Source organism: Drosophila grimshawi, unplaced genomic scaffold (assembly GCF_018153295.1).
Source record: "Drosophila grimshawi isolate 15287-2541.00 unplaced genomic scaffold, ASM1815329v1 contig_1367, whole genome shotgun sequence".
Taxonomy (NCBI): Eukaryota; Metazoa; Arthropoda; class Insecta; order Diptera; family Drosophilidae; genus Drosophila; species Drosophila grimshawi.
The window spans coordinates 10,779,851-10,805,475 of NW_025062889.1; the positions used below are offsets into that span (position 1 = coordinate 10,779,851).

Genomic DNA, 25,625 nt, shown 5'->3' on the forward strand with positions numbered 1-25,625 from the left:
TATAGAGGACTTCATTCACATCAACAATATTTAATAGACTTGAATAAATAATTCACTTATAAGAGTGTGATTTCAAATGAGATAAGATTTTGGCAGCATGGTAATATTACGGAATTTCGAGCGTCACGTGTTGATGCAAAAGAAAAAATAAAATCGAATTTTATTTTACTGCTATTAATTTCTTTTAGCTAATGGATTACAATCTGATCGAACCAAAAGCGTTATCAGATTATGGCTATATTATTTGCCATTTGCCATAAATTGATCAGTTATCTTCATTGCATATTTATTAATTTTCATAAATCTCTTTTAGAATGCCAAAGATACTCGTATCAGTGGCATATTGTGAAAGTACCCCATCTGATCTTGGCCTATATAAGCACAATCATTCTTGAAGTTGGCATTAGATTCGATCTATAATCATGGCAAACAAAGCAATCATTCTTCTGGCAGTGCTCCTTTGCGCTCAGGCCGTCTTTGGTGTCGCCATCGTCAGCAAGGCGCAGTGGGGTGGACGCAACCCCACGAGCAAGACAACTCTGGCCAACAACCTGGACTACGCTGTGATCCACCACACCGCCGGCAACTACTGCAGCACCCGGGATGCCTGCACAAGGGAGCTGCGTAGCGTCCAGGCCTACCACATGGACAGCTTGGGCTGGCCCGATATTGGCTACAACTTCCTGATCGGTGGTGATGGCTCTGCATACGAGGGTCGTGGCTGGAACGTTATGGGTGCTCATGCCACCAACTGGAACTCCAAGTCCATTGGCATCTCCTTCCTGGGTAACTTCAACAATAACAAACCAACCGCTGCCATGATCAACGCTGCCAAGGGTGTCCTTGCCGATGCCGTCTCCCGTGGTCAAATCAGGTCCGGCTACACCCTGTACGGTCATCGCCAGGTCAGCGCTACCGAGTGCCCCGGCACCAATCTGTGGAACGAGATCCGCACCTGGTCCAACTGGAGGGCCTAAGCTATCGCTTGCTCAAAATGGCATGCATAATTTGCTGCATAATAAAAATTCATAAAAATATACAATACACGTTATATACTACATTTGTTAAAAGCATTCCTTGGATACTTTTCTTTATTGGTAATAGGTTCTTCTTTGATGATTATGAAGTCGGAATTAGATAGCCAAAAACCCATAAAGTCAAAGGCTTACTCACATTTATCTGTTTCTAATAAATATTAGTTTAAAATACAACAATCAGCTGAGTTTTATAATCTTAAGCCAGCATAAAATGATAAATGTTTCCATTTATTATAAGTATTATTAACGGCTCATAGCAATAACAATATGTTTTATACTACAAATATTTATAGCGGACTTCATTCACATCAACAATATTCTATAGATTTGAAATAATAATTCAGAGAGGAGATAAGATTTTAGCAGCACTTATGTGATGAAAGTGCTTAGCATGGTAATTTCACCGAATTTTAAGCACAAAAAATTTGTTGCACAAAAAAAATTAAATTTTATTTTATGTTATTATTTTATTGGTCTACTGACAAGACATTGTAGACTTAGAAGTCACCTAACTAAACTAAGTATTTATTGTAGCGAACTATGCAGGTTTTGTGAAAGCGAGGAAGAATCCTCAGAGCACGTTCTAGCAGAGTGTGTCGCCTTAACTAGAAAAAGATGCAGCATCCTAGAAATGCATGGTATCAGCTGCACAGACATAGAAGCCCGCAAACCAATAAAGACTCTTGATGGAGGAGCTATAGGCTCAGAAGGGGACATAATAGATCTGGTAGGTCACAGTGTAGGTATCCCATAATAATAAAAAATAAATAAAGCTAATGGAATACAATCTGATGGAACCAAAAGCGTCATCAGTTTATGGCTATATTCTTTGCCATTTGCCATAAATTGATCAGTTATCTTCATTGTAAATTTATTAATTTTCGTAAATATCATTTAGAATGCCAAAGATACTCGTATCAGTAGCACATTGTGAAAATACCCTATCTGATCACAACTAAATCACGACCGGCTATATAAGAGCTAGCATTCTTGAAGTTGGCATTAGATTCGATCTATAGTCATGGCTAACAAAGCAATCATTCTTCTGGCCGTGCTCCTTTGCGCTCAGGCCGTCTTTGGTGTCGCCATCGTCAGCAAGGCGCAGTGGGGTGGACGCAACCCCAAGAGCAAGACAACTCTGGCCAACTCCCTAGCCTACGCAGTGATCCACCACACCGCCGGCAACTACTGCAGCACCCGGGATGCCTGCACAAAGGAGCTGCGTAGTATCCAGGCCTACCACATGGACAGCTTGGGATGGGCCGATATTGGCTACAACTTCCTGATCGGTGGTGATGGCTCTGCATACGAGGGTCGTGGCTGGAACGTTTTGGGTGCTCATGCCACCAACTGGAACTCCAAGTCCATTGGCATCTCCTTCCTGGGTAACTTCAACAATAACAAACCAACCGCTGCCATGATCAGCGCTGCCAAGGGTGTCCTTGCCGATGCCGTGTCCCGTGGTCAAATCAAATCCGGCTACACCCTGTACGGTCATCGTCAGGTCGGCTCCACAGAGTGCCCCGGCACCAATCTGTGGAACGAGATCCGCACCTGGTCCAACTGGAAGGCATAAGCTGTCGCATTCTTAAAAATGAATTTAAAAAAACTGCTGCATAATAAAAATTAAAAAAAAAATACAATACACGTTATATACTACATTTGTTAAAAGCACTCATCGGATACTTTTCTTTATTGGTATTAGGTTCACAGTCGGAAATAGGTAGACAGTTTTTTATAGACAATAAGCCCTGAAGTCAAACGCATTGAAATCATATTTGTGAAATCTAAAACACCTTATGAAAGAGTATTTCATAACAAGCTTTCTTTCTAAGATTCAGTCAACTATAATTTTATTTGAAAACAATTTCTGCATTAAAAAATCTTAAGCCTGTATTGAAAAATAATATATAATAAACATAGCGAGGCTGCCAAGGTTAGTCAACTGTACAAATATTTTTGTTGTGTTTGTATATCGATGAAAATGAAACTTGTTGCAGTTTTCATTATTTATTTTTATGTGTAGATTAGATCACTACGTCATTGTTTTTATATAATATGTTTACTGCAATCAATCTTTGCATTGTTTACCATTACTTTGTTAGCAGCAATCATAAATTGATCATATCACTATCTTCAACACTAATTTATTGCATGTACTTAATCTAATTAAGTAGGCAGCATTAAGTATGTCATAAACTTTGATACTAGTATATGGAGCCTGACCTGCGCTGTTGCTGATCACACCACCGGAAGCTTCCCGAACAGCCAGAACAATTATGCAATGGGGACGGCTTGGCCAGATATTGACCATAACATTCTGATCGGTGGAGTTGGGTAGAAGTCTAAGTGGGTCGTGGCTGAAATGTTGTCGATGCTCGTACCACCAGTTAGAACTTAAAGTCATGGTTAACGATAATGCTGCCAAGGGTATTGTGCTTATACCATTTGACGTGGTCAAATCCTCTCCACTTGTATTCTGTGCGATTATCGTCAGGTGGCCACCATTAAGTGCCAACAAGTGGAACAAGATCCACAGTTAATTCAACTGTAGGGCGCAGACAATCTTTTCGCTTGATAGCAAAATAAACTATATAAACTATATACATGTAGAACAATTATATTTTCGTATTTTGGGCACTATAATTTTGTCATGAAGTATGAACCGAGCCAGTTTCCTTGAGTAAATAATGGGGAGCTCCGTCATATATCAAATATAATACCGAAATATTGAAATATTCTCCTAGAGAACTCCGATATGTACTAAATATTATGGACTTCAGGGTAAGCAAAATATATTTTAATTAAGATCTAAATTTTAATTTCTTTGTGGTATTATTTGTTTTATTTATTTATTTTGTTTACGGCAAATCAATTATCTTGTTGTTTATGAAAAGAGTGGAATACAAAAAGCACCGCCGAAAAGTGCTCTTTTTGCGATACGAACACTTGTTCCATAGTAAAGCAAGAAACGTCATGGGATTTGTATCTGTAGTCACTGATCCGCCCTCCATCAATCCCCCGCGCCTTCAGCCTCTCAACATGTGGACGCCCTTGGCTATCTCTATAATATTCTATTTTATAGTATAAATATTTTGTTCTTGGTAATCTGTTGTCGTAGTTGTAAACAAGCTGTGATTTGTGGGGAAGTCCCCTGGAAAAAAACTCCCGAGGAGTGTCATTAGCATACACTCAGAGAAAATGATAATTTTCCATATGAACCTGCGGTTATGTTCGGAATTTAACTCCATAAAAATTCATTGAATCTTTGCTTAGATTACGTAGGCGTATGTTGTATTTAAAATCGTTTTTATTTTGCAGCAATTTTTTGAGTGGTCAGCTTATGCCTTCCAGTTGGGCCAGGTGCGGATCTCATTCCAGATATTGGTGCCGGGGCACTCCGTGGAGCCGACCTGACGATGACCGTACAGGGTGTAGCCGGATTTGATTTGACCACGGGAAACGGCATCAGCCAACAAATCCTTGGCAGCCTTGATCTGACCTGAGGTGAGTTTATCGTTGTTGTAGTTGCCGAGGAAGGAGATGCCAATGGACTTGGCGTTCCAGCTGGTGGCATGAGCACCCATAACGTTCCAGCCACGACCCTCGTAGACATTGCCATCACCGCCAATCAGGAAGTTGTAGCCAATATCGGCCCAGCCCAAGCTGTCCATGTGGTAGGCCTGGATGTTCCTCAACTGGACCTCACAGGCGCTACGGGTGGTGCAGTAGTTGCCGGCGGTGTGATGGATCACAGCGTATGCCAGGGAGTTGGCCAGAGAGGATTTGCCATTGGGAGCACGTCCGCCCCACTGCGACTTGCTGATGATGGTGACACCAAAGACGGCCTGAGCGCACAGCACCACAGCCAGAAGAATGATTGCCTTATTCGTCATGATTTCTAATTAATTATTGCATTATTAGCTACAGCAGTGGCGCTATTTATACAACTCTGGCAGAGTGTCTTATCTCTGTCGATTAAAGAGACAATTGTTGCGCACGAATATAACCCCCTCTTCATATGAGAGGGAATTTCGATCTGATACGGAGACAATCAGAAGCACTTGTTGATACTCGCGTGCCTTTTTCAAGCGTTGGTCAAATGAGTTTGTAATCTGGGCAAGTGCCATTTGATTAATTTGTAAAAATACCCAAAATCTTAAGCAAAATCAAGGACGTGCAAAGGGGGATTACATTATATTATTTTGAAAAACAATCAATTTTTGTAATGCCTCTCGAAAGGACATCCATTTTATCATTGCGAAGGAGAGTCTATTGATTCGAGATATTTCTAGAATTTTGATGGATCAGAATAGATCGAAAACAGTCGGAAAAGCAACTTAAAAACATTAAATTTTCTCATTTGTTTCTTTGCGTATCCTTCAAATTGTCCTAGTAAATCTTAAAAGTGTTTGGTTCTTAGATAAATATTGATTTGCTTACAATTAAATTAAATTATTTAAATACAATACAACAACTGTCAAATCATATCACAAATAACAAGTAAGAATACAGAAGGGAAAAAATGGCGATAATTGCGCGCCAAATGAATATCGTACACTATCGCAATAAAATATCGATAGAAGTTAAAAAACAAAAACAATCGATGGTTACGATATTGGCTCGATACTTTTACTGCGCTAGTAGCCGGCAAAAGCGAGATGAGAATTTGTTAACAAGATTCTTTCTACTGCTTGAGACAATGGAGGATTTGCGGCCATTGAATAACTGCGAGGTGTTTAACCAAATACGCATTGAATTCACCAATTACCATCAGCATACCAAGAAACTAAATAGCTTCCTCTACTTTGGTGGTTAGTTTTGTTGTCGGATTTGAAAATCATTGCGGGAAATAAACACAGTTTTCCCCACAGGCAACGAGCAGCATATCAAGAACTTATCGCAACGCCTACTCAATGTGCTTCTCGAGCATGGCCTCGTTCAGCAGGATGAGGAGGATGAGGACGCAATCGCAGTGCCTGCAGCTGGAGCAGATCTCGACCAGCTGCGTGGTGCCCTCATGTATCTGGTGCTGAACAGCGCCAATGTCGACGGCAGCATTGAGAAGGGCGACTTGGGCCGCTGTAATCCGCAGTGTGTACACTTGCTGCAACAACTGCCGGCACCGCTGCCACAGCTCGTCACTGTCAGCGTGGCGCTGCAGTGCGGCTTGCATCAGCAGCTGCTCGAGTTAATCGCCTGTAGTCCCCACTGGCTAGCATCGCAGTACTTTGACTGCTTGAACGATACGCTGGCTCATCAGGTGCTACGCACTAAGCGGCACACTCTGCCACTGATCTGTGGCGCCTTGAGCGCTGTCACCAAATCAATTTGCTACGGCAACGCCTCGAATGCTTTTCTCATGGACAATGCCATGCGAATGCTGCAGCGGAATCTGCTGGACACGGAGGAACGGCAACAGTCGCTCGGCTCTCGCGCCGCTCGTAATCGCTATCTGGGCGAGGCAATGCGTCAGCTGCTCGATGTACTGCTGGAGCTGATGCATGCCCTTGATGGCTCCAAGCTGCTCTTGCTGCCCGATTATGCGCCTGTCTATGCACTGCGTTCGCCCACAAAATGCAAATTAGAGTCCAACATCAAAGTGGAAGCCACCACTAGCGATGACAAGTTGCGTCTGTTTGCTGGCAAACTTATGGATTGGGTGCAGCGACTGCTCGTCTGCATCAGTGTGGACACGTACATGGCGTGGCAGGAGTTAGATTCGGGCCAGTTGCTCTTCCATCTGCAGGCGCACATCAGCAATCAATGCGGTGAACTGGTGCCACTGCTCGTCGAGGATGAGACACTGAAGACGCACTGCCTTCGCTCAATGCTCGACAATTTCACGCAGGGCGCGCAGAGCTTTGAGCAACGGCTACAGATGCTTACGCTCGGCGAGCTGCTTGGCTTCCTCGATGGCGAAATGGGGGATGTGAGCACTGAGCAGCTGCACGCCGCACTCAATGAGCTGCTTCAGCGCAGCATTTGCTTTGGCAACGACGAGTGCGTGGAGAGCATGGCCAAGCATGTGAAACTATTGACGTCGTCGCATGCCAAGCTCATCTTGGATCATTTGTCTGAGGTGCTTTTAGTCCAGGCGCAGCAAAGGCAGCTAGCGGACTTTGAGGAGGACGAATTGGATGATAATAATGAGATTTATGGCAAGCTGTTGAGCCAAGTGCTGATGCCCATATATATGGCATGCTCCGATCCCATGGAAAAATTGCAGCTGCTTTGCTATCGCGACAAGTTGCAGCTATTGGAACACTACAATTTTGAGGAGGAGGATCACCATTCGCGCCGCATTTACTTCTTCAATCAGCTAAGCGATTCCATTGAGCAGTTTCCGCTGCACACATTCCTCGATCTCTGCTGGGAGCAGCCGGCACAGACCTGGCTATCGCTTGCTCAGCTGGCCATGATACATGGCGCCTACGCGCACCTCTACTGGCACGTCGCCAGTGTCCAGTGTGCCCCGCATGCCGTTCACCACGTGCCGTTCACGGTGCAACAACTCATGCAGGATGAGCGTCTGCTCAGCCAGAAAACGGACTTCGATTTGCTGCTGGCTCTCTATGAGCATCCAGTGATCCTAAACGGCATGCAGTATCGTCGGCTGCATCGCCAACGCCAACTGACCCTCAATTTGAATGTATCCGCAGTGCCCTACAGCGACACTGAGTTGCAGTCGGCTCAGTCCAATTATCTATCGGCCTGTGCCAATGGCCTGGCCAAGTGCTCCAAGTCGAACAACTATGTTGCTATGGAGAAACTGATGCAGACACTGCTCCGTCTGCCACAAGTCGAGCAGCGCCTCATCAAATGCAGCCGCAAGTGTCTGCAATGGCAGCGCCATCGTCTGTCGCAGCTGCTGAAAGGCGCCGCCAGCACAGCAAAGGAGGATGAATTGAAACAGACACGCGGCAAGATTCGTCTGGCACGCACATATGTGACGTTGCATGGCAAATTGTGCATGTGGCGCCTAAGCAGCTGGCCACTAATCTCACAGTTGATTCTCTGCATGGATCGGCTGCGTCCACAGTTGGACACCTTTGAGCCTGCGCGCCTTGCTGTCCTCGATCTGGTCATGAAATCTTACATCAAAAACATGCCGCTCTCATTCCTCCATTATCCAGGTGAAGATTAACATAAATATATGTCTATCTATATTTATATATGTCCATATGCTTTACAGATTTGGTTGGCAAAGTTCGGGATCTGGTGACCAAGTCCCTGCAGCACAAGCACTTGTGGCAGGATGAGCACTTGGCACTGCTGCTAGATACCCATAAGCCGCCGCAGGCCAAGGAGTGCGCTACGGTAAGGATAACCAAATAATCGATTCTGACACAGGAGAGAGGATCACAAGACCAACTTTCATGTTTCATAAAGCACTGTACTAAATCATTTCAAATTTTCATGTTTATTATCCGATCCTTGTTGTTCAAATGTACGAAAAGAGACATATATTAATGTAAACACAAATAATACCAGTTTTGTTTATGTTTTACAGCTCCTGGCGCAGGCTTCGTCGGTGGAGGCCATAAAACTGCTGGGCAACGCCACTCGTCATGGGATTGACCGAGTTGTTATGGAACAGCTGGCGCAGGCTGTGGATTTAATTGATTCACCTAACTCGCTGAATGCCTACGCCTTCCTCTTCAAGTGTTACATGCACGCCTTTGAGCAGTGGCTGATTAAGCCGTCCAAATCCGATAATTATCCTTCCCTCATCGAACATCTGCTGCAGGCACCCAAACTTCAAATGACACAAAATCTGCTGGCTGCCATCGATAACTTTAAGATCTTGTTGAAACCGTCATGCGGTCTAATGGATAAGTCAAAAATACTCGAATATGTTGCCAAAAGTCTCACAACTCTAAATATTTCCATAGAAATTGATAACATATACATGGAACACGTAATGAATATGTAGGATTATATACATAGATATGTACGGCACAAAACTTATACTGTTCCTAGAAATTAAAATAAATAACCTTGAATTATTTGTAGTTTTTATTTACTTCATTAATTTTAAAAATTGTCTTATCACATATTACCTATATTGACCTGCTTTTTTCGATTGGGATGAAGATTGTTCCTTAATCAAGTACATTTGAATAGCTAACCACCATGTTTAGTAATAGTATGCTTTGCAAACAACATTCAATCAAATACAAATTCGTTAAGTTCAGGCAATAATTGTGTATCAAAATGAATAAGACCTTTTCAATACAGAACGTTTACAAAGAGGTGAGATACTGGATATGCTATTTGTGACCTATCCTAACGTATTCCAATATTGCATAAAGATGAGCTGCTTTGTTGTAGAGAAGGTGGACTACAAAGATCGTTGCCTCCTAGTTAAATCTGCTGAGCAATGCAGTCGTGTTATGGGCGTATTCAAGTACTATCACCTTATGTATTGCACTGTAGAGATTTCAAACAAACCTTTAGAGTCGGCTGTAATGTGTCTACTGATGCTAATTGCGATATATCTTTTGATTTTTGTGGCACACATAATTGAAATATAGTAAGTTCTGTTCCAAAAACAAAAAAAATCACACATCATTCTCATAATTTACACAATATTTTCACATCAGTTTCACTCCAGCACTGAAAATTGTATCCGTTAAGCTGAACATGAACGAGTATCTGGCGGGCATAACCGTACTGACCTTTTGCAATACTTTGCCCGATTTAATTACCAATATAATGCATATTCGCCAGCATGCACCACTCTTTACCATATGCATCAGTAATTCTTTAGTTATCATCCTATTAAGTGGCGGCACTGTTAGCTACATGAGATCATTTAAAGTCAATGGTGCATGTGGACTGCGCGACCTTTTGTGTCTGATATTTTCTGCTGAAGTACTTTACTATATAATATTGACAGGGGAAAGTTTGGACTTAAATGAATGTATAGGTAAGCCGCACGACTACTTTAAATTTATATTTCAATATGAATACACATTTATGTTTTCTTGCAGGTCTTATGATGTTCTATGTTTTATACTTGTTGATCAATGTTGTGGACTTAATGTTATTGCGTGCGTACATAAAAAGTATGTGAGTGACATACAAATTTGAAAATAATCCTAATATTAATCATTTCACTCACTCGTTAGAGCTTAAATTGCAAATAAGTAAGTTAAAGAGGACGCCTCATTCACCTTATAGGGATAACTTAATAGCGGAGATTAAAGCAAAGAATAGAGAGCTTAGTCAGGACAATCACTTGATAATACACACCAAACAATCTTCCTTTATTCGTTCATCGAGTAAACACGGCATTTCAACGCTAACACCAGATTCGCACACCAATGAGATTAATATAAAAGAAACTCGTGATATTCTGCATAATTCAAATAATCCGAAGAATTTGTTTTTATGCTCCGAGTTCCTTGAGGCTCTAATCCCCATCAATATTGGCGAGTTTAGACGCAAAGGCTGGTGTGGTCGCTTATTCTGCATTTTAATATCGCCCATTGTGCTGCTGTGCACTATTTTTGTGCCTTTGGTGGACTACACTCATGATAAGCATGGATGGTGCAAGCTACTCAATTGCCTACAGATTGTTATTATTCCATATATGGTTACCACCGTGACTAAAGGTATCACTCAGGTATCAATCACTTAAACATCAATATAACTATTACTATTTTATCAGGATTGATTGACGGTAAATACCAGGACTGGTATATGACATTCGACTATAGCATTGCCAAATGGACCTTTATTGTAACCGTGCCTTTGGCCATATTCGTGTTGATCCATTCCCGCACGGATAAGCCGCCCAGCTATCACGTCGTAAGTTTAAATATCTCAATTTGATCGAAATACTAATCCTGTGTACAATAGTTATTTATTGTACTCACTGCTACTACCTCAATAATGTTTATTACAATCGCTGCCAACGAGCTAGAGGTGCTCTGTGTTATATCTGGATTCTATTTTAACGTAAGTGAAAGCTTTGTGGCAGCAGTTGTGAGATCATTTGCCGGGGGACTTGCTGATTTGATAATGAATCTGGAGCTGGCTCTGCAGGGCTATGAGAGAATGGCATTTGCTGCCGTTCTCGCAGGACCAATATTTAGTAATTAATTATTTAATTATTTAAAGTGCATTCAATAACAAGCTGTATTGCAATTCAGGCATTACATTTGGCATGGGTATATCCTGCATTATCAATCAGCACTGTTCGGCCAAAGGCTCTTTGTATTGGCTGACAGAGGATCAAGGACAAAACGCGTTCATATTCTTTATGCTGGTCGTTTCCACAACTCTGGCCTGGAACTTGATGTATAATTTCTGTGCCCGACGTTCTTCGGGTGCTTATGCATTTATTATGTATTTCCTATTTATTTTATATGCTGTGCTCGTCGAGTGGAACTTGGTCCATGAATTCTCTGCTGATATCGCTGTTGAGCCGAAGTAAAGTTACCTCAACGTCTTAGTAATGCATATCCAATATCGACAACCATAATTAAGAGCAATAGTAGAGTTTTACAAACACAGTCAAACTGTTATTTACATTGTAAGAGTGCCGCGAAGAGTAATTACGTTAATAAAGTATCATAATTAAAATTCCAACCAAAAGTGAAAAATGGTTACACCTTTGACGCTGACATGAGGAAAAGCGTGAAGGTCTTAGACGTCCAAGACTTACCGTTCTCGTCGTTGGGCTCCTTTGAAAGGCAGTGAAGCGTTTTATGCAACGTCTGCCACGTTATCTCGGCTCTATTTAATTATAAAAAGCGTTCAACATAATGAAGAAAGCTCGTAGCAAAGGCAACGGCAACGGCAACGGCAGCTTGCCGTTAATTAGGGTTAAAGTGGTATGGAATTTGCTTCAGCGTTGAGGTCAACATTTAAAGCATCTAATTGATTGTCGGCGAGCAACAACGACTGACAACTAATTGGGTTGATTAAGCTAAAGCTAAGACATGCAAATCAAACGTAGACATTATCTTATGTGCCGAATGTAAAGTTTTCAGTGGCTGCCCAGAAATATAAAGCTATTCAAAACATTAGCATTACATTTAAGTGCAATTGCATATAAAACATAAACAAGTGCAGCACACTCCCGCATGCCAAAGAATAACGAAAAAAAAAAGAAATAAAAAATTAAATAAAAATAGAAGAAAAAAATGCACGGAAGAAGGAAGTAGTTGAAGCCAAATGCAAGCTTCAACTTCAAAGCGAATGCCCGCAGAATTCCGGCAGCAATAAAAGCACTCAAGTCCCATAGACTTCCTGCTGCTGCTGATGCTGCTGCTGATGCTGCTGCTGATGTTGATGCTACTGCTGTCTGTGGCACTTAATGTGACATGTTTTTGCAACAGTTTTCGGTTTTGTGCTCCAACTTCAACTCTAGTTGCAACTTCTGCCTTAACTCACCAGCACATTTGCCGAGCATAACAAGCGATACAGCTTAAGAGAAAAGTGCTCGACTTACAGATTCTCTCTAGTACACTAATATGATTCAAATAATGGGAATAGACAATAAAAATTATCTCTATTTAGTTTTATAATTTTTATTGGAATTAATTTCTAATATTATTTTATTAATTTTCATTTCTTACCTTCTACCTTCTATATAGGGTATAAGAGGGACGGCAAAATTCAGTGTATAACTATCCATACTCCATGATACTGATGCATTTTGCTTGTTACCAAATTGTTTTATATTTTTGTCTGCTTTTCTCTCCTATTTTGCATATTGTGCTGACTGCAAATTGGCGCTGAAATGCCAACTTATATTTGCCTCCGATTCGCTTGGTGTGAAAGTCATCAAATATTTAATGGCCAAACAGGATTCACAATTTGAAATGTTTTTGTTTTATATTTGATTTATACTAAAGCTAAGCAAAACAAAATACACACCGACTAAACGAAATATGTAATTGTATTGCAATCCAATTTATATTGGCCACTAACTAACCCTTATTAGTTAATTCTTTGCATTGTACAAATTTAAGGCAATTAAAGAAATAATTTGTACCTGTAAACAAATTGGCACATCAATATTTAAAGAATTTGTGTTTTTTTTTCTTATGTATGAAAATCTTGGCAGCATTTATAAAACTTTTCTTGATAACCAACAAAAAGGTAGTTTGAAAAGAAAAACTATAGTTTTTTGCTGCTCGAACTGGAGTTGCAACAGTTTTCCAAGTTTCTTGTTACTTATTTTCCATTTTTTCATAAATATTTCCTGCAGGGAAGCGAAAAATAAGGAATGGAAACCATTCACTAAAATATATAAAATAAACTACTTAAAACGAGAGTCTTGTTAAGCTTTACACAGCACTGGCTAGCCAATAAATGGTCGCTTAGCATTATAACTCAATTAGCAGAGAAAGTACTTTGCGTATACGCAACGTTAGTCGGATGAACCGGAAGGAAGGAAGGAAGCTAGATGCAGCAGCGACATTTACAGAAAACAGCTACATATAAATTATGCAAGCCTTAATTAATGTGTGTGAGGGGGTGGAGGGTGGGAAGAGCAAATGGACAATGGTGGAGTGTGGTAAAAGTGCATTTGTTGCTGTTGTTATTGCCCACTTTACTGCACTCACCGATAGCCTCGTCTCTCTTTTCCCTGATTTGCATTTCAGTTTGCTCGGCTGAGCAGTCTCCCTCTCCCATCTCCGCGTCGCTCCTCTCGTACAGTGTCGTGTCCTCCTCGTTGTTCTGGTGTTTGTGTGCTAATGAATCTGCTGTTTGGTGCATTGGGAGCACGAGTATCGTCTGTGGCTTGGCTGCAATTAGCTCCGACTACACTTGACTTAACTTGACTTCCATTTTGCCACCGTTTGGCAGTCATCGTCAAAGAAGAGGTGCGAAAGATTGCATTGACATTGTGGACTTGTGGGCTTGTGGGCTTAACCAACTCAGGCATGTTCTGCGGAAATGAAGTCAAATGCATTTACATACTTAAAGAAACGTTCGATGAATAGAATAGAATTCAAACTTTTATATTACAAAACTTACTTTCAAACAATCGTCAGCTTAGTATTAATGAGTTTTTAACCGTAAGAAATCCGAAGACTAGTAAACATTAAGTGCTTTACAAATATCCAATTACAGTAATTTATTTCTATTAAAATCAAAATGGAAAACTTTCCTTTCCTCATTGAAATTAAGTATTCAACTTAAGTATTTAAGCTGCTACAAACTTTCAAACAATTTATCTTTTACATATACATTGAAAATACTGTCAAGCCATATAAATAATATCTTAAATTAAATCTTTATACATTTTGACAAAATTAAAAAAAGGAATTGTTTTTCGAAATGGTTGTACAGCTCTTTGAGCAGCCTAAGTCATCATCAGTTGATCAGCCGAACGTCTCCAAGGTCGCTCCAATCGAGGAAACACTAGGGATTGAAACAAGCACAGATTCACTTCTTGTCCCAAAAATAGGTTGGTTAACCTGTTTTTCCCGCATTTACGATTGGACGGACGAACTGGGCCAGTACGTGACAAGGTTTATCGCCTATCTGGCGTTTAAGATCCGACACTTATTTTACCCGAATCAACTTATTATATATGACGAGGCGGCCCTTTCACCGGCATCCAAGGCGCAGTTGCAAGTGGCAGGACGCAAGACACTTGTACTCGATCTAGATGAAACGCTTGTGCATTCATGCTATTTCGATCCAGAGACAAATAATTTGATTGGCTGTAATTTGATGCCCGAAACCGCTATTCCGGATTACGTAATAAACATACCGATTGTAGCCGATATTCAACCAATTGAATTTCAGATATTCAAACGGCCATATGTCGATGAGTTTCTCAGCTTTGTGGGCAGATGGTACGAAGTGGTCATCTTTACGGCCAGCATGGAGGCCTATGCCTCAATTGTGGTAGACAAATTGGATGATGGCCGCGGGATATTTCAGCGTCGTTTCTATCGACAACATTGTGTCTCCACCTCGTCATTTGTCAGCAAGAATCTGTTTGGGGTCAATAAGGATTTGGCAAGCGTTTTCATCATTGACAACTCACCGAGTGCGTATCGCGACTTCCCAGAGAATGCCATACCCATCAAGAGCTATATCTATGATCTCAATGATCAGGAACTGCTCAATTTGCTACCCTTTCTGGACGCCCTTCGCTTCACGAAAGATGTTCGCTCGATTCTCGGCCGGCGGCAATTACCAGCTCCATCATGAGCCAACATTAATAACAGCCCGATGTTAATTCCATTTAATACTGAATAAAGAGATGTATTCAGCATTTGTTTTCAAGGTGAACGAAAATTGGAATGCCTTGGTCTTTCTGTAGTTGTTAGCTATTAGTTGGAGTTAATTTCATAGAAATTTTCCCAATCGAAACTGTAATTAGCATTTAATGTTCACAAATCTTTAATACGTACTTAAAATGATGCATTACAATTCATCCTTTCTTCTTCCTTTACTTATAATACTTATGTAGATAAGTTCATTTTCGCTTTTTGTCATAATTCACATCCATCATCGTTTCAATTTCAACTTTTTGCCAATTTTACCAGTTTCATTATCACTGAAAACAAAAGGAAAAACTTTGCCAAAATACTGCTAAAGGGGTTGATTTTCATACCTGCTTGTTCCCCTCACGAAATCCAGCGACATCGATGAGTTATCGTGAATGTCGAACATTTAAGCACAATTGACTGCGCCTCGACGCATGGATGCAATGAAAATTTATGGCGACACAGGTGAAAGTTCTGACTTCCTTCTCCTTGCCTTCCTTGTTGTAGTTCCAGTTGCAGTTGCAGTTAAGGCAATCTGAATAAAATTTATTGCAGTTGCACTGCTTAAGCTACTACTCAGCTTAAGCGATTTGTGACTGCTTCAGATCTGGTTAGTATTTCACGAATTATATTGTATTATTTACCTCACAACTAACTTTTCAACTGCGAATCGGTAAAAAACACATGCAGCAATTAACAGTTTTTTGATTTGACTCATTTGCATGACTCACCTTGATTTGTCTAGCTTCACTACAGCAAAAACTAAATGAAGCTTTGACTTTTTTAGTGAAACTTTAGATTTTTGCTTTTTCCAATGATGACAGTATATATTTTACAAGAGTGCCTGGTTTATGTTACACAGACGGACAAGCTTCCATCGGATGCCCGCCATAAACTAACATAACCTTCTAAGCGACCCTATTCCATATAATTTTTTTAAAATTCTAACAGAATTTATTTTTTTTAAGATGGAATGCCAACACTTAAATAAAATTTTAAAAAATCTTCTAATTTTTGGTGTTAAACTTAATAGAATTTATTCATCGGTTTTATTTTAAGGCACTTGTATTTTTTGATACTTTGAAACTTTCGTTATGAAAACTACCAAAGAAAAAGTGTTGCAAATTTTAAACTGCAGAAATTGAGAGTAGGTGGAGCATAAATGCAGATATCGTATGTAGGAACTAACTGAGTCAGTGGCTGGTTGACTGATTGCTCATACGCACTGCTGGTTGCAACAGTGTCTGCAAGAGCGCTGCCACTATTTGCAATTCAATATCCATAGCCAGAGAGAGAGGGAGAGAGAGTGAGAGAGAGAGAGAGAGAGAAAGAGAGAGGGGGGAGAGCGAGACAGAGACAGACAGAATACGCTTGAAATTTTGTGCACAAATATTGACCGGCACATTTTATGGCACTACAAATCAAAATCCCAAACCGAAGCGATATAAATCAGACTGGGCGACTAGCAAAACTCATAAATATTCTCTTATTGAAAGAAATATTGACAATTTACACGAGCACAAAATTATTGTCTAAACAAAATTTGTATTTGGATCAAATCGCTGGCAGAGTGCAATTATTTTTATGCTTTTTGCATTTGACAAGTTTTTAAGCATCCACAACTTTTGAACCATTTTAATTTAATCTCAAGTTATATAGTGTAAAATGACTGTATAAATCTTGAAAATTTCATACCAATTTTTCGTCTCAATTGCTCTTAAGTCATTGTTTGTCATATTGATTAATCCTTACTTAGTATTTGTTTATCTTTGTCTTTATTTTTATCGTTTTCTTTTTTAAAATGTATTTTACTTTACTTCTTGAATATTTTTTTATTAAGTTTATGTGAATGAATGAATTCTTGAAAATACTAACACAAGTTTTTGTCCCATCAAATAATAAAAGTTATTTCACTGCTACTGCCCGTCTTAGTTGAACACAATGGTGGCCTCTTTCCAGGCCTTCTCCTCAATCCAGTTTCTTAAGTATGGCACATTCGTGTATGCGGCCGGAATGTCCTTCCTTGTACACTCAATGCCCCAGGAGACAATGCCTGCCAGCTGATAGCGATCCCGTTGCCCCTCCATGGTGCAGAATAAAGGTGATCCGCCATCGCCCTTACACGTGTCCTTGCCCTCCATGCCACCGGCACAAATGAAGCTGTCGTCCAACTTGTAACGTCTTCCAAGAATGGTTTCGCGGAGCAGCTGCTGGCATTGCCCATGCTCCAGGATAGGCAGATCAATGCGTTTAAGTATCTGTACCGTGAAATTTTCGCTGATATTGCGTTTACCCCATCCGATGGCAAAGCACTGAGCTCTGCGCAACTGTGCCTGCAGCTGTGAGCTGTCCGTTGGCGGCAGACAAAGCGGTTGGATATGTGGTGCCAGGTCAAACGGTTGCTCCAGCACCAGCAGTGCGATGTCATTATGAAAATTCAAATTGTTAAAGCGCTCGTGGCGAAACAAACCGCGCAAGCGGCGCGTCTGAAAGGGAAGCGGCTCGCCGTCGCTCCTCAAATCATATTCACCGGCACGGGCTAGCAGTGTGTCCGAGCTGTGGTTTGCCACATTGTGGGCACTGGTCAGCACCAGACGGGGATGTATCAATGTACCGCCGCAAACATAATTCGTCTGCATGTCCATCAGGGCAACCATCCAGGGGAACTCGGCAAAGAGGGACTCATAATCGTTATAGCCCACCAAAGCGTAGTAGAGTCCGCCGGGATTGCTGTTGCCACATCCCTTGTACTTGAAGTCCTTCACATTGAGTCGCACGGAACTCTCGCTCTCCACCAGCTGCAACAGCAGAAAGCAGATGGAAAATCAATTCATATAAATAATTTATTAATAATAAATCTTTCATAGAAGGGCAGAAGAAACAGCAAATAAGATATGTGCCAGAATGTAATTAATTAATGTAATGTGTGGGCAAGAAATCATTAGCTAATTAACAAATGTATATTATAAATATACTGTTAGCTAAAGCATAGTGTATATAGTGCTGTTTCTTCTATTATTAATTGTAATATTATTTGTATTTTGTTATAATATATATAATTATAATGCAATGATTATTTTGATTATTTATTATTATTTTTATTCTGCTTACCCTCTCATTCGAGGGGCAGCAAATCTCGAAAACTCCACAGCCAGAGTTGCTGGCATTATTTATTTTGGGCTGAATTATAAACCGACCATCTGTATTAACTTCGCCAGTTTTACACAGATGTCGGGGTACGCACAGACTATCCTGGTCACAGCTTTTGTAATCCAGTAAGGAGCTCAAATCGAACGGCTTCTCCGAGCTCTGACTCACCACATTGGTTGATTGTCTTGTTGATGTAAACTTTTTGCCACTCGCCTGGCTTCGGGCGTAGCTCTCCAGCTGCTCGTTGTCGCAGCAGACGAGGGATGTGCCGCACGCGCGTGTTAGACTCCGTGGTGCGAGTATTCCAGCACCGGAATCATCTGACTCACTGCAGCGTTGTTCCGTGACACAAACCTGATTTTCGTTACATAAACACAGCACTGAAGTTGCATAGGCGAGTATCAGCAGCGAAAGCATCTTTATTAAATGATCCATCTTGCGCATTATACAAAATATTCGCTGGAATATATAAAATATTCGCTGGAATACACAAAATATTCAGCTTCTAAGAATAATTAAGTAGGAGTGCATAGGTCGAATGTGAGTCGGTTATCTGCGCAGCTATTTATACAATTCTTAATAATACAATTTATATAATTTATTTCAATACAATTAAAAACTAAGTAAGAATGTTGTATTCGAGTAAGCTCAACCCTAAGCGATAAAATGCATATGGAATACGAGAACTTATAATCAAAATTTTAAGTCTCTCGCGTACATGTCTATATCGACTCTCTTTTACCCACTTTTATTGGGTGCAGGCTAAAAAATGTATCTCAAAGTAGGTTTCTTTTTATACTTCGATCCCGATTTGGATGACAGACGATGTTCCTTAATGATAGCCTTATTGATTTCCATACAGAAGATCACTCCCAAAATCTTCTTGGCCATTAAATTCACAATTTTGGAATTAAACTTGAAGGTAAATTAGTAGAAACCTTGTTAAGATTTAATGAGTAAATTAATCATTTTTCAATTGTCAAACCTCAACCCCATAAGAAGGTTCGTTGCGAATAGAAACACTGTTATCTAGAGTATTTTTCAGTAGGATATGCCCCACTGCAATGTTTCCACCAGTTTTAATGAACTTCCATGTGAACTTTGTACACTTTTGTTGATTTCGTATTGTATTGAAATTTCGAACTGCAGTTTTTAAAGTAATAACTTTAAAAAGTAAGAAATCATAAATATATAATATGAAATAAATTGAGAGTGAATATTAATAATATATACTCAGCTGTCTGGTAATTATTAAATGAGTAATCAATGTCGCACATAAATATTTACATGTTTAAAATACAGCTAATAAGAGCCACAACAAAATCAATTGCAATACACGATTTGTCCGAGTTACGTTCCGTAAGAGTTTGCGCATTCAACTGAGTTTTCCAAGTTCCAATTCACATATTTTATTAGCTTATCAACAGATTCAGCGCTCTGAACTCGCTGTGTGAACATTCTTCGTAAATTCATAAACTTAACGAAGAGAATTGGAAATAAGCTTAGCTTGAAGTTTGCACAGCTCTTTAGTTGATCCCACTAAATGTATCTGTCTCTCTCAGATGCTTATTTGCGCCTCAATTCAGCATCGCTCTCCATTTGTTCCCAAGCCGGTTCTATAATATAGCCGAAATCTGCCTGAAACAGCTCAGTTGCAATTCTACGCGCTTCGCATTATAATTGTGTCTGACAAAAATATTTATACGTGTATGTTGTACTTTAACGAGATAATAAAGTAAATAAATAAACATGCGTAGGCAGTAAACAAAAATAAAAACAACGAGAAATCAAATAATTAACAATATTATGGGCAACCGTCTGTCTGACTTAACTGAATTGCGGATGTGATCATAAAATGAGCTCGCCAGATAAAATCACATCAGTTAATTACTAGATACCAACGAGTATTAATTGCGAAGTATCTAAAAATAAATAAAAATAATATAATTTATTCAATGAATGTGTACAAAAATAGAATATAATATAAAGTCTATTAATTTATACGGACCTTTGGCAATCGACTGCATCTATTAAATGTAAATTTGAGAGATTCATTGATAACCTACGCACTGCAAGCGGGTTTTTCTTTGTTCTCACTGTGATGAATCTTATCAGAACGACTCTCTCTCTATATTTCTCTCTCTCTCTCTCTCTCTCTCTCTCTCTCTCTCTCTCTTTCTCTCTCTCTCTCTCTCTCTCTCAACTAAGAAAACTGCAACTTGTATTGTCTTATACTATATATTCCAGCTGATGGACGCCGTTAATTATTGGCTTCTGGCCTTTGTTATTGTGACTCAAAGTCAGCTGTTAAATGGCCAGCAAACCGCTGCATCGGTGTCAATTTGTGGCACAAAGGAATTGTGCGTCACCGAGCAGCGTTGCAATGAGACGGATGATTCGGGACGCGGTGAAATTGGGGTACGCCTCGCTCGCATCTGTGGTGTGGGTATGGTGTGCTGCGATCGCGAACAACTGCAAAGCTGGGACGCCACACAGAATATGACAGGATCTCCTAGACACACAAACACCGACATCAAAAACAAAGCAATCACAGGCACTGACTCTGAACCCAGCGGGTATGAGACCTGCGGCGTGAAAATGGAATGTGTGCCCAGGAGTCTCTGTCAAGACAATATCATCGTCGAAGATGGTCGCTTTCTAGTCAATCCACGTATTGGGGAGTTGCCCTGCACACGTTCCTTGCATCGCTGCTGTGCCGTAGATCAGCGGGTGAGTCATCCAAGTATATTCTGGGAAAAAATATATACTTCGTGCTTATTACGAAATTTATTAAATCAATTTCATAAATGTTGAAATAAATAAATATCTTATTTACATAGGATTTTAGGATATTTTCCAAGCATTTTTTTAAATTTTAGAAATTAATGAAAGAAAATATAAATTTGTTTCTTAAATGCAAAATGTGTTGGTAGCTCTCAAGACTTGTTGTATTTAAGGATTTATTTTTTATCGAAATTAAATTCTATACCCATTTTACTTCAGGTGGAGGCCAATGCGAGTCCGTACATTGCCAGGTTGGATAAATTCAAGTATCAGGGCTGCGGGCACAGCAATGTGAAGGGCCTGATTCCCGATGAGGATGGCTACGAGTACCCGATGGATGTATCGCTCTTTGGCGAATTTCCGTGGATGGTGGCAATCATGACTGGACGCAATCAGTATCTCTGTGGTGGCACACTAATCCATCAACAGCTGGTGCTGACGAGCGCTCACAATATACGCAACCAAACGGTGGACACTCTGATTGTCTTTGTTGGCGAATGGGATCTAAATGGATTCGATGAGCCATACGAGCGTCAGGCCCGCCGCATCAAGCAGATAATCAGACATGAGGAATTCGATCCTGGTTCGTATTTTAATGATATTGCCTTGCTGGTTTTGGAGACACCGATCGACATCCAGCCGCATATTCAACCGCTGTGCCTGCCACCGCCAGAGACGCCTCAGCTGCACAAAGATCTCCGCCAGGCTGTGTGCTATGCCACCGGTTGGGGTGCCCGTAATCTGAAAAGCATTAGGAACGAACATTTACTCAAACGCATCGAGCTGCCCTTGGTCAACAAAGATGAGTGCCAGGCACTGCTGAGAGTCACACGACTGCGAGAGCGTTTCCGGCTACGTCCAAGTTTCATCTGTGCTGGCGGCGTGAAGGGCCAGGATACATGCAAAGGCGATGGCGGATCACCATTGTTCTGCTCGCTGCCCGGACAGGCGGATCGCTATCAGATAGTTGGCATCGTTTCGTGGGGAGTCGATTGCGCCAAGGAGGATGTGCCAGCGGTCTATGCAAATGTGCCCTACCTACGCCCTTGGATCAATGAAAAGGCCAAGTTACTTGGCTTTGATCTGGAGTCGGTGGTTTAATTAATTAACCATTTAAAATTAACTTCCACTAGAGAGCAAGTTTTATTTAACCTTGCTCTCAGACGAAACTCAATTTTTAAATTTTTTTATTAAAACAATAAATATTACAAATGAATAAAGAATGAAGAAGTAAAAAAGCAAACATTTTTAAGAAATTCTGAATTCATCGATGTACCTTATATTTAATCAAGCTTTGCTTAGCTACTTAACTAACTAATGCAGCTCAAACCATTCCCTTCTTTACTATACAACAAAAAAAAACGGAAGATATATTGCAACTATTAACGCAGCTAAATATAACAAAAAAGGAGGGCAAAATAAAAAAGTAAAGAATCCTTATGGCCTTCTTTTATAAATAGAAATAGCTGAGTCGCAGCATATTTTGTGTCTCCACTCCCTTCAACCACGCAACGTTGTCGTAGCCCGAAATTAAGTACGTAGCTAAAGAAAGCAGCGAGAAACAATGAGGCAATGTGGTAAGGGGGCAAGGAGGCAAAGAGTCTGGCTTGGACAGCGAACGTTGCTACCAAAAATTGAGAAATTACATGCTGTGAAATAGCTGGGGAATTGATTTTGTTGGTGGCTGTTCGCTGTTGCTGGCGACGTCTTTACTTAAAAAAAAAAGCAACACCAAAAAAAAATCGACTCATTTCTCAAGTAAATTGCTAGGAAATTTTTATTTATTGGGGATTTTCATGCAACATGCAACTTGCCAGCGACTCATATTGATTTTCCCAGAGCAATTACTTGCCTCTACACATATTTTTGCCTTATGCACATTAGCATTTTCTTATAGCCACTGCTGCTGATCCAAAGACACGCCTGATTAACTTGCATTGCTTGGTAAATATCTCAGAAATTCAAATATTTACCAAATTGATTATCATTTAATTATAATAAGGCATAATGTCCAATGCAATTTCACTGGCATCCATCTTTGCAGCATGTGTGTGTATGCGGTTGTGCGTGTGTGTGTGTGTGTGTGTGTGCAATTATAATGGCCCTGGCCGCAAATGTAATGCATACTGTGAGGAACATTTCCTTGCAACCGGAGAAACGGCAGCAGCAACTGCTCTTTCTCACTATCGCTCTCCTTCTCTCTTTTTGCGTGTGTGTGTGTGTGTGTGTGTGTATGTGTGTGCACATGGCATCAAATTACAAATCATGTTGAGCCCGAGGGGGGCTACACGGAACTAGAGGAGGCGTTTGACGGAGGACCAATGCTTTGTGGCCTGCCAACGGAAGTAGAAACAGATGCAAATGGCAGTTAGGAGTGAGTACAAAGTCGTGTGTGTTTACTGAGTGTGCGTGTGTGTGTGTGTGTGTGTGTGTGTGTGTGTGCGAGTATGCATGCCTGCATGTTTTGGCTAGGCAGCATGAAAAACAAAACAAGTCACTAATGTTCCATTCACACATTTGAGCCTACACACGCACACATTGTATGAACAATTGACACTGGCTAATTGCACTGGAAAATCCGTTAAATGCAACCATAACCATTTTGGTCCCGTTTTATTTTATTACACTGCAACCAGTTGGATTGTTAGATGTGATTTGTGGCCAAGTTGCAAATTTTATACGAAAAGTTCTATACTCATTCGTGCAATTACACTGTACGAATGCACTTAAGCTGCAAGGATTGTCCATTAACTTTAATTAAAGCTACCATCTACGTAATTTACCGAAAACTTGCTGTTAACTGTTTAAGTTTGAAAGGAAAATAATTGAATACAAAACAGCCATACGAAAAAAATCAAGTAAAAATGTTTCGAATGGGACCAAATGGCTGCAAAAACTCAAATTATTTTTGTTGATTAAGAACACATTTTTTTTTATTTTATATAGAAATCTCTCTTCATGCCTTTGAGCTTGAACACTCTTTATTGAATCTGATAATGGAGTGCATTTAAAAAGAGTTTAATTCAGAATCAGACTTTGTGCTCTCTAATATTGAATTTCTTTTTAATTTATTCAATTTTGAAAAACTGTCTGACAAATAGAGGTTAATTCTGAATCTGACTTTGTGCTCTCCAATTTATTGTATTTCTTTTTAATTTATTCAATTTTGAAAAACTGTCTGATAACATTTTTGGACATAATACGATAATGAAATAATGTCATAATAACGTGTGTAATACTGACGTCAATAAGCTCTAAAAGTAGTCTAACAAGTTTCCAACCAAAAAAGCCAGAAGCGGCTTTTAAGCCACACTATTTTAAAAGGCTGGCAACGCATGTTGTTGTTGTTGCTGCTGCTGCCAGGCTAATTAACAAGCCGAGAATAAATTACGAACATTGCATTTGAAAAATGCAACAGCACCGCGAGCTGTGCGTGGGTTGACTGGGTGACTGAGGGTTGGAGTGGTGCGGTGCGGTGGTGCGGGAGTTGCGTCAAAATGAAGCTAATGCTCTGAGCACACAGCACACGAGCAATGACATTTTTGTTTGGGCGACGCTCTGGTTGTGCAAAACAATTAAATGCATGCAGGCCTGCCTGCCTGCCTGCCTGTCTGCCCGTCTGTCTGCCTGCTTGCCAGCCCACATGGCGTATACGCAATGGGCCGCAGTGCGATGAACGCACATTAAGCATTCGTCCCATGTACCGTTGCATGCGACATGTTGTCAACGTTTTAGAAAATTTGTTATGCAAATTGCTTATTAACTTTATGACTGGCTGTCGATCTGTCGCTACTAGCAAATGTTCAACATTTTCAATTGTCAATTAGCTGCGGATACCATAAACAACCAAAATCCGCTGGAGTATGCCATAAAACACAGCGCATTTATTTAAACATTGTGTGGGCGTAAAGTTCATCGACTCGCATTAAATGCACATAAAATAGCCTGGCTTCGATTTTAATTTATGTGCCACCGATTTACCTGTGCAATTTTACTGTGCACCCAGATAGCAAGGGAAAGGAAAAGAGAGAGAGAGAGAGATGGAGAGAGAGAGAGGGAGAGAAGCAGTTCCTAGTGCCTAGGGCCTGGCTTATGGCCAGAGTCTGGTGGGCCTGCTAATGACATTGCCACTATCATCAATGGCCTTTAGTTTAATTGAAAAATTTCATTTTGTGTTAGCTAATGGCAGCTGTGTAATTTATGATGCCAGCATGCCAGGAAAGGAGCCCATTTGCTACCGCTATTGTTGTTGTTGTTGTATCTATACTCAATGTTGGCTATTTCCCACTGGGTGTTGCTGCATTTCTATAGTTTCATTTTAATTAACCAATGGCTGCAACAACCTATATTATTTCTGTTGCTTAAGTAAGCGTTGTGTTTTAATAATTTACTAAGGATCTACCAAAAT

General features: G+C 40.4%; 8 protein-coding genes across 11 annotated transcripts; 6 read left to right on the forward strand and 2 right to left on the reverse strand.

Annotated features, from left to right (window-relative positions):
• Positions 1 to 407: 407 nt before the first annotated feature.
• Positions 408 to 1,201, forward strand: LOC6559493 (peptidoglycan-recognition protein SC2). Its single transcript, XM_001986381.2, has one exon. It carries the CDS (start codon positions 423 to 425, stop codon positions 975 to 977), a length of 555 nt encoding a protein of 184 aa, XP_001986417.1. The 5' UTR covers positions 408 to 422; the 3' UTR covers positions 978 to 1,201.
• Positions 1,202 to 2,044: 843 nt separating this feature from the next.
• LOC6559665 (peptidoglycan-recognition protein SC2) lies at positions 2,045 to 2,711 on the forward strand. Its single transcript, XM_001986382.3, has one exon. The coding sequence runs from the start codon at positions 2,059 to 2,061 to the stop codon at positions 2,611 to 2,613; it is 555 nt and encodes a 184-aa protein (XP_001986418.1). The 5' UTR covers positions 2,045 to 2,058; the 3' UTR covers positions 2,614 to 2,711.
• A 1,618-nt stretch (positions 2,712 to 4,329) lies between these two features.
• LOC6559666 (peptidoglycan-recognition protein SC2) lies at positions 4,330 to 4,950 on the reverse strand. Its single transcript, XM_001986383.3, has one exon. It carries the CDS (start codon positions 4,931 to 4,933, stop codon positions 4,379 to 4,381), a length of 555 nt encoding a protein of 184 aa, XP_001986419.1. The 5' UTR covers positions 4,934 to 4,950; the 3' UTR covers positions 4,330 to 4,378.
• Positions 4,951 to 5,671: 721 nt separating this feature from the next.
• Positions 5,672 to 9,046, forward strand: LOC6560405. The gene is made up of 4 exons (XM_001986384.2): positions 5,672 to 5,851; positions 5,912 to 8,173; positions 8,233 to 8,357; positions 8,551 to 9,046. The coding sequence occupies exons 1-4, from the start codon at positions 5,740 to 5,742 to the stop codon at positions 8,971 to 8,973; spliced, it is 2,922 nt and encodes a 973-aa protein (XP_001986420.1). The 5' UTR covers positions 5,672 to 5,739; the 3' UTR covers positions 8,974 to 9,046.
• Positions 9,047 to 9,228: 182 nt separating this feature from the next.
• LOC6560406 (cation/calcium exchanger 2) lies at positions 9,229 to 11,636 on the forward strand. Of its 2 annotated transcripts, XM_001986385.2 has the most exons (8): positions 9,229 to 9,293; positions 9,353 to 9,573; positions 9,644 to 9,969; positions 10,034 to 10,108; positions 10,172 to 10,657; positions 10,714 to 10,853; positions 10,905 to 11,139; positions 11,198 to 11,636. In XM_001986385.2, the coding sequence occupies exons 1-8, from the start codon at positions 9,255 to 9,257 to the stop codon at positions 11,479 to 11,481; spliced, it is 1,806 nt and encodes a 601-aa protein (XP_001986421.2). In that variant the 5' UTR covers positions 9,229 to 9,254; the 3' UTR covers positions 11,482 to 11,636. The 2 variants fall into 2 exon arrangements, with proteins under 2 accessions (XP_001986421.2, XP_043071625.1); XM_043215690.1 differs by lacking the exons at positions 10,714 to 10,853; positions 10,905 to 11,139; positions 11,198 to 11,636 and having other exon boundaries at positions 10,034 to 10,112; positions 10,172 to 10,222.
• A 2,696-nt stretch (positions 11,637 to 14,332) lies between these two features.
• On the forward strand, positions 14,333 to 15,311 carry LOC6559818 (CTD nuclear envelope phosphatase 1). Its single transcript, XM_001986386.2, has one exon. The coding sequence runs from the start codon at positions 14,340 to 14,342 to the stop codon at positions 15,222 to 15,224; it is 885 nt and encodes a 294-aa protein (XP_001986422.1). The 5' UTR covers positions 14,333 to 14,339; the 3' UTR covers positions 15,225 to 15,311.
• Positions 15,312 to 17,100: 1,789 nt separating this feature from the next.
• Positions 17,101 to 19,809, reverse strand: LOC6559771 (phenoloxidase-activating factor 2). Of its 2 annotated transcripts, none has more exons than XM_001986387.2 (3): positions 19,721 to 19,809; positions 18,395 to 18,892; positions 17,101 to 18,081 (listed from the first exon to the last, which is right to left on the reverse strand). In XM_001986387.2, the coding sequence occupies exons 2-3, from the start codon at positions 18,875 to 18,877 to the stop codon at positions 17,212 to 17,214; spliced, it is 1,353 nt and encodes a 450-aa protein (XP_001986423.1). In that variant the 5' UTR covers positions 18,878 to 18,892; positions 19,721 to 19,809; the 3' UTR covers positions 17,101 to 17,211. The 2 variants fall into 2 exon arrangements, with proteins under 2 accessions (XP_001986423.1, XP_032590918.1); XM_032735027.1 differs by having other exon boundaries at positions 18,395 to 18,913.
• A 279-nt stretch (positions 19,810 to 20,088) lies between these two features.
• On the forward strand, positions 20,089 to 22,460 carry LOC6559772 (phenoloxidase-activating factor 2). Of its 2 annotated transcripts, none has more exons than XM_043214745.1 (3): positions 20,089 to 20,140; positions 20,681 to 21,163; positions 21,437 to 22,460. In XM_043214745.1, exons 2-3 carry the CDS (start codon positions 20,684 to 20,686, stop codon positions 22,316 to 22,318), a joined length of 1,362 nt encoding a protein of 453 aa, XP_043070680.1. In that variant the 5' UTR covers positions 20,089 to 20,140; positions 20,681 to 20,683; the 3' UTR covers positions 22,319 to 22,460. The 2 variants fall into 2 exon arrangements, with proteins under 2 accessions (XP_043070680.1, XP_032590920.1); XM_032735029.2 differs by having other exon boundaries at positions 20,089 to 20,168; positions 21,437 to 22,457.
• Positions 22,461 to 25,625: the final 3,165 nt, after the last annotated feature.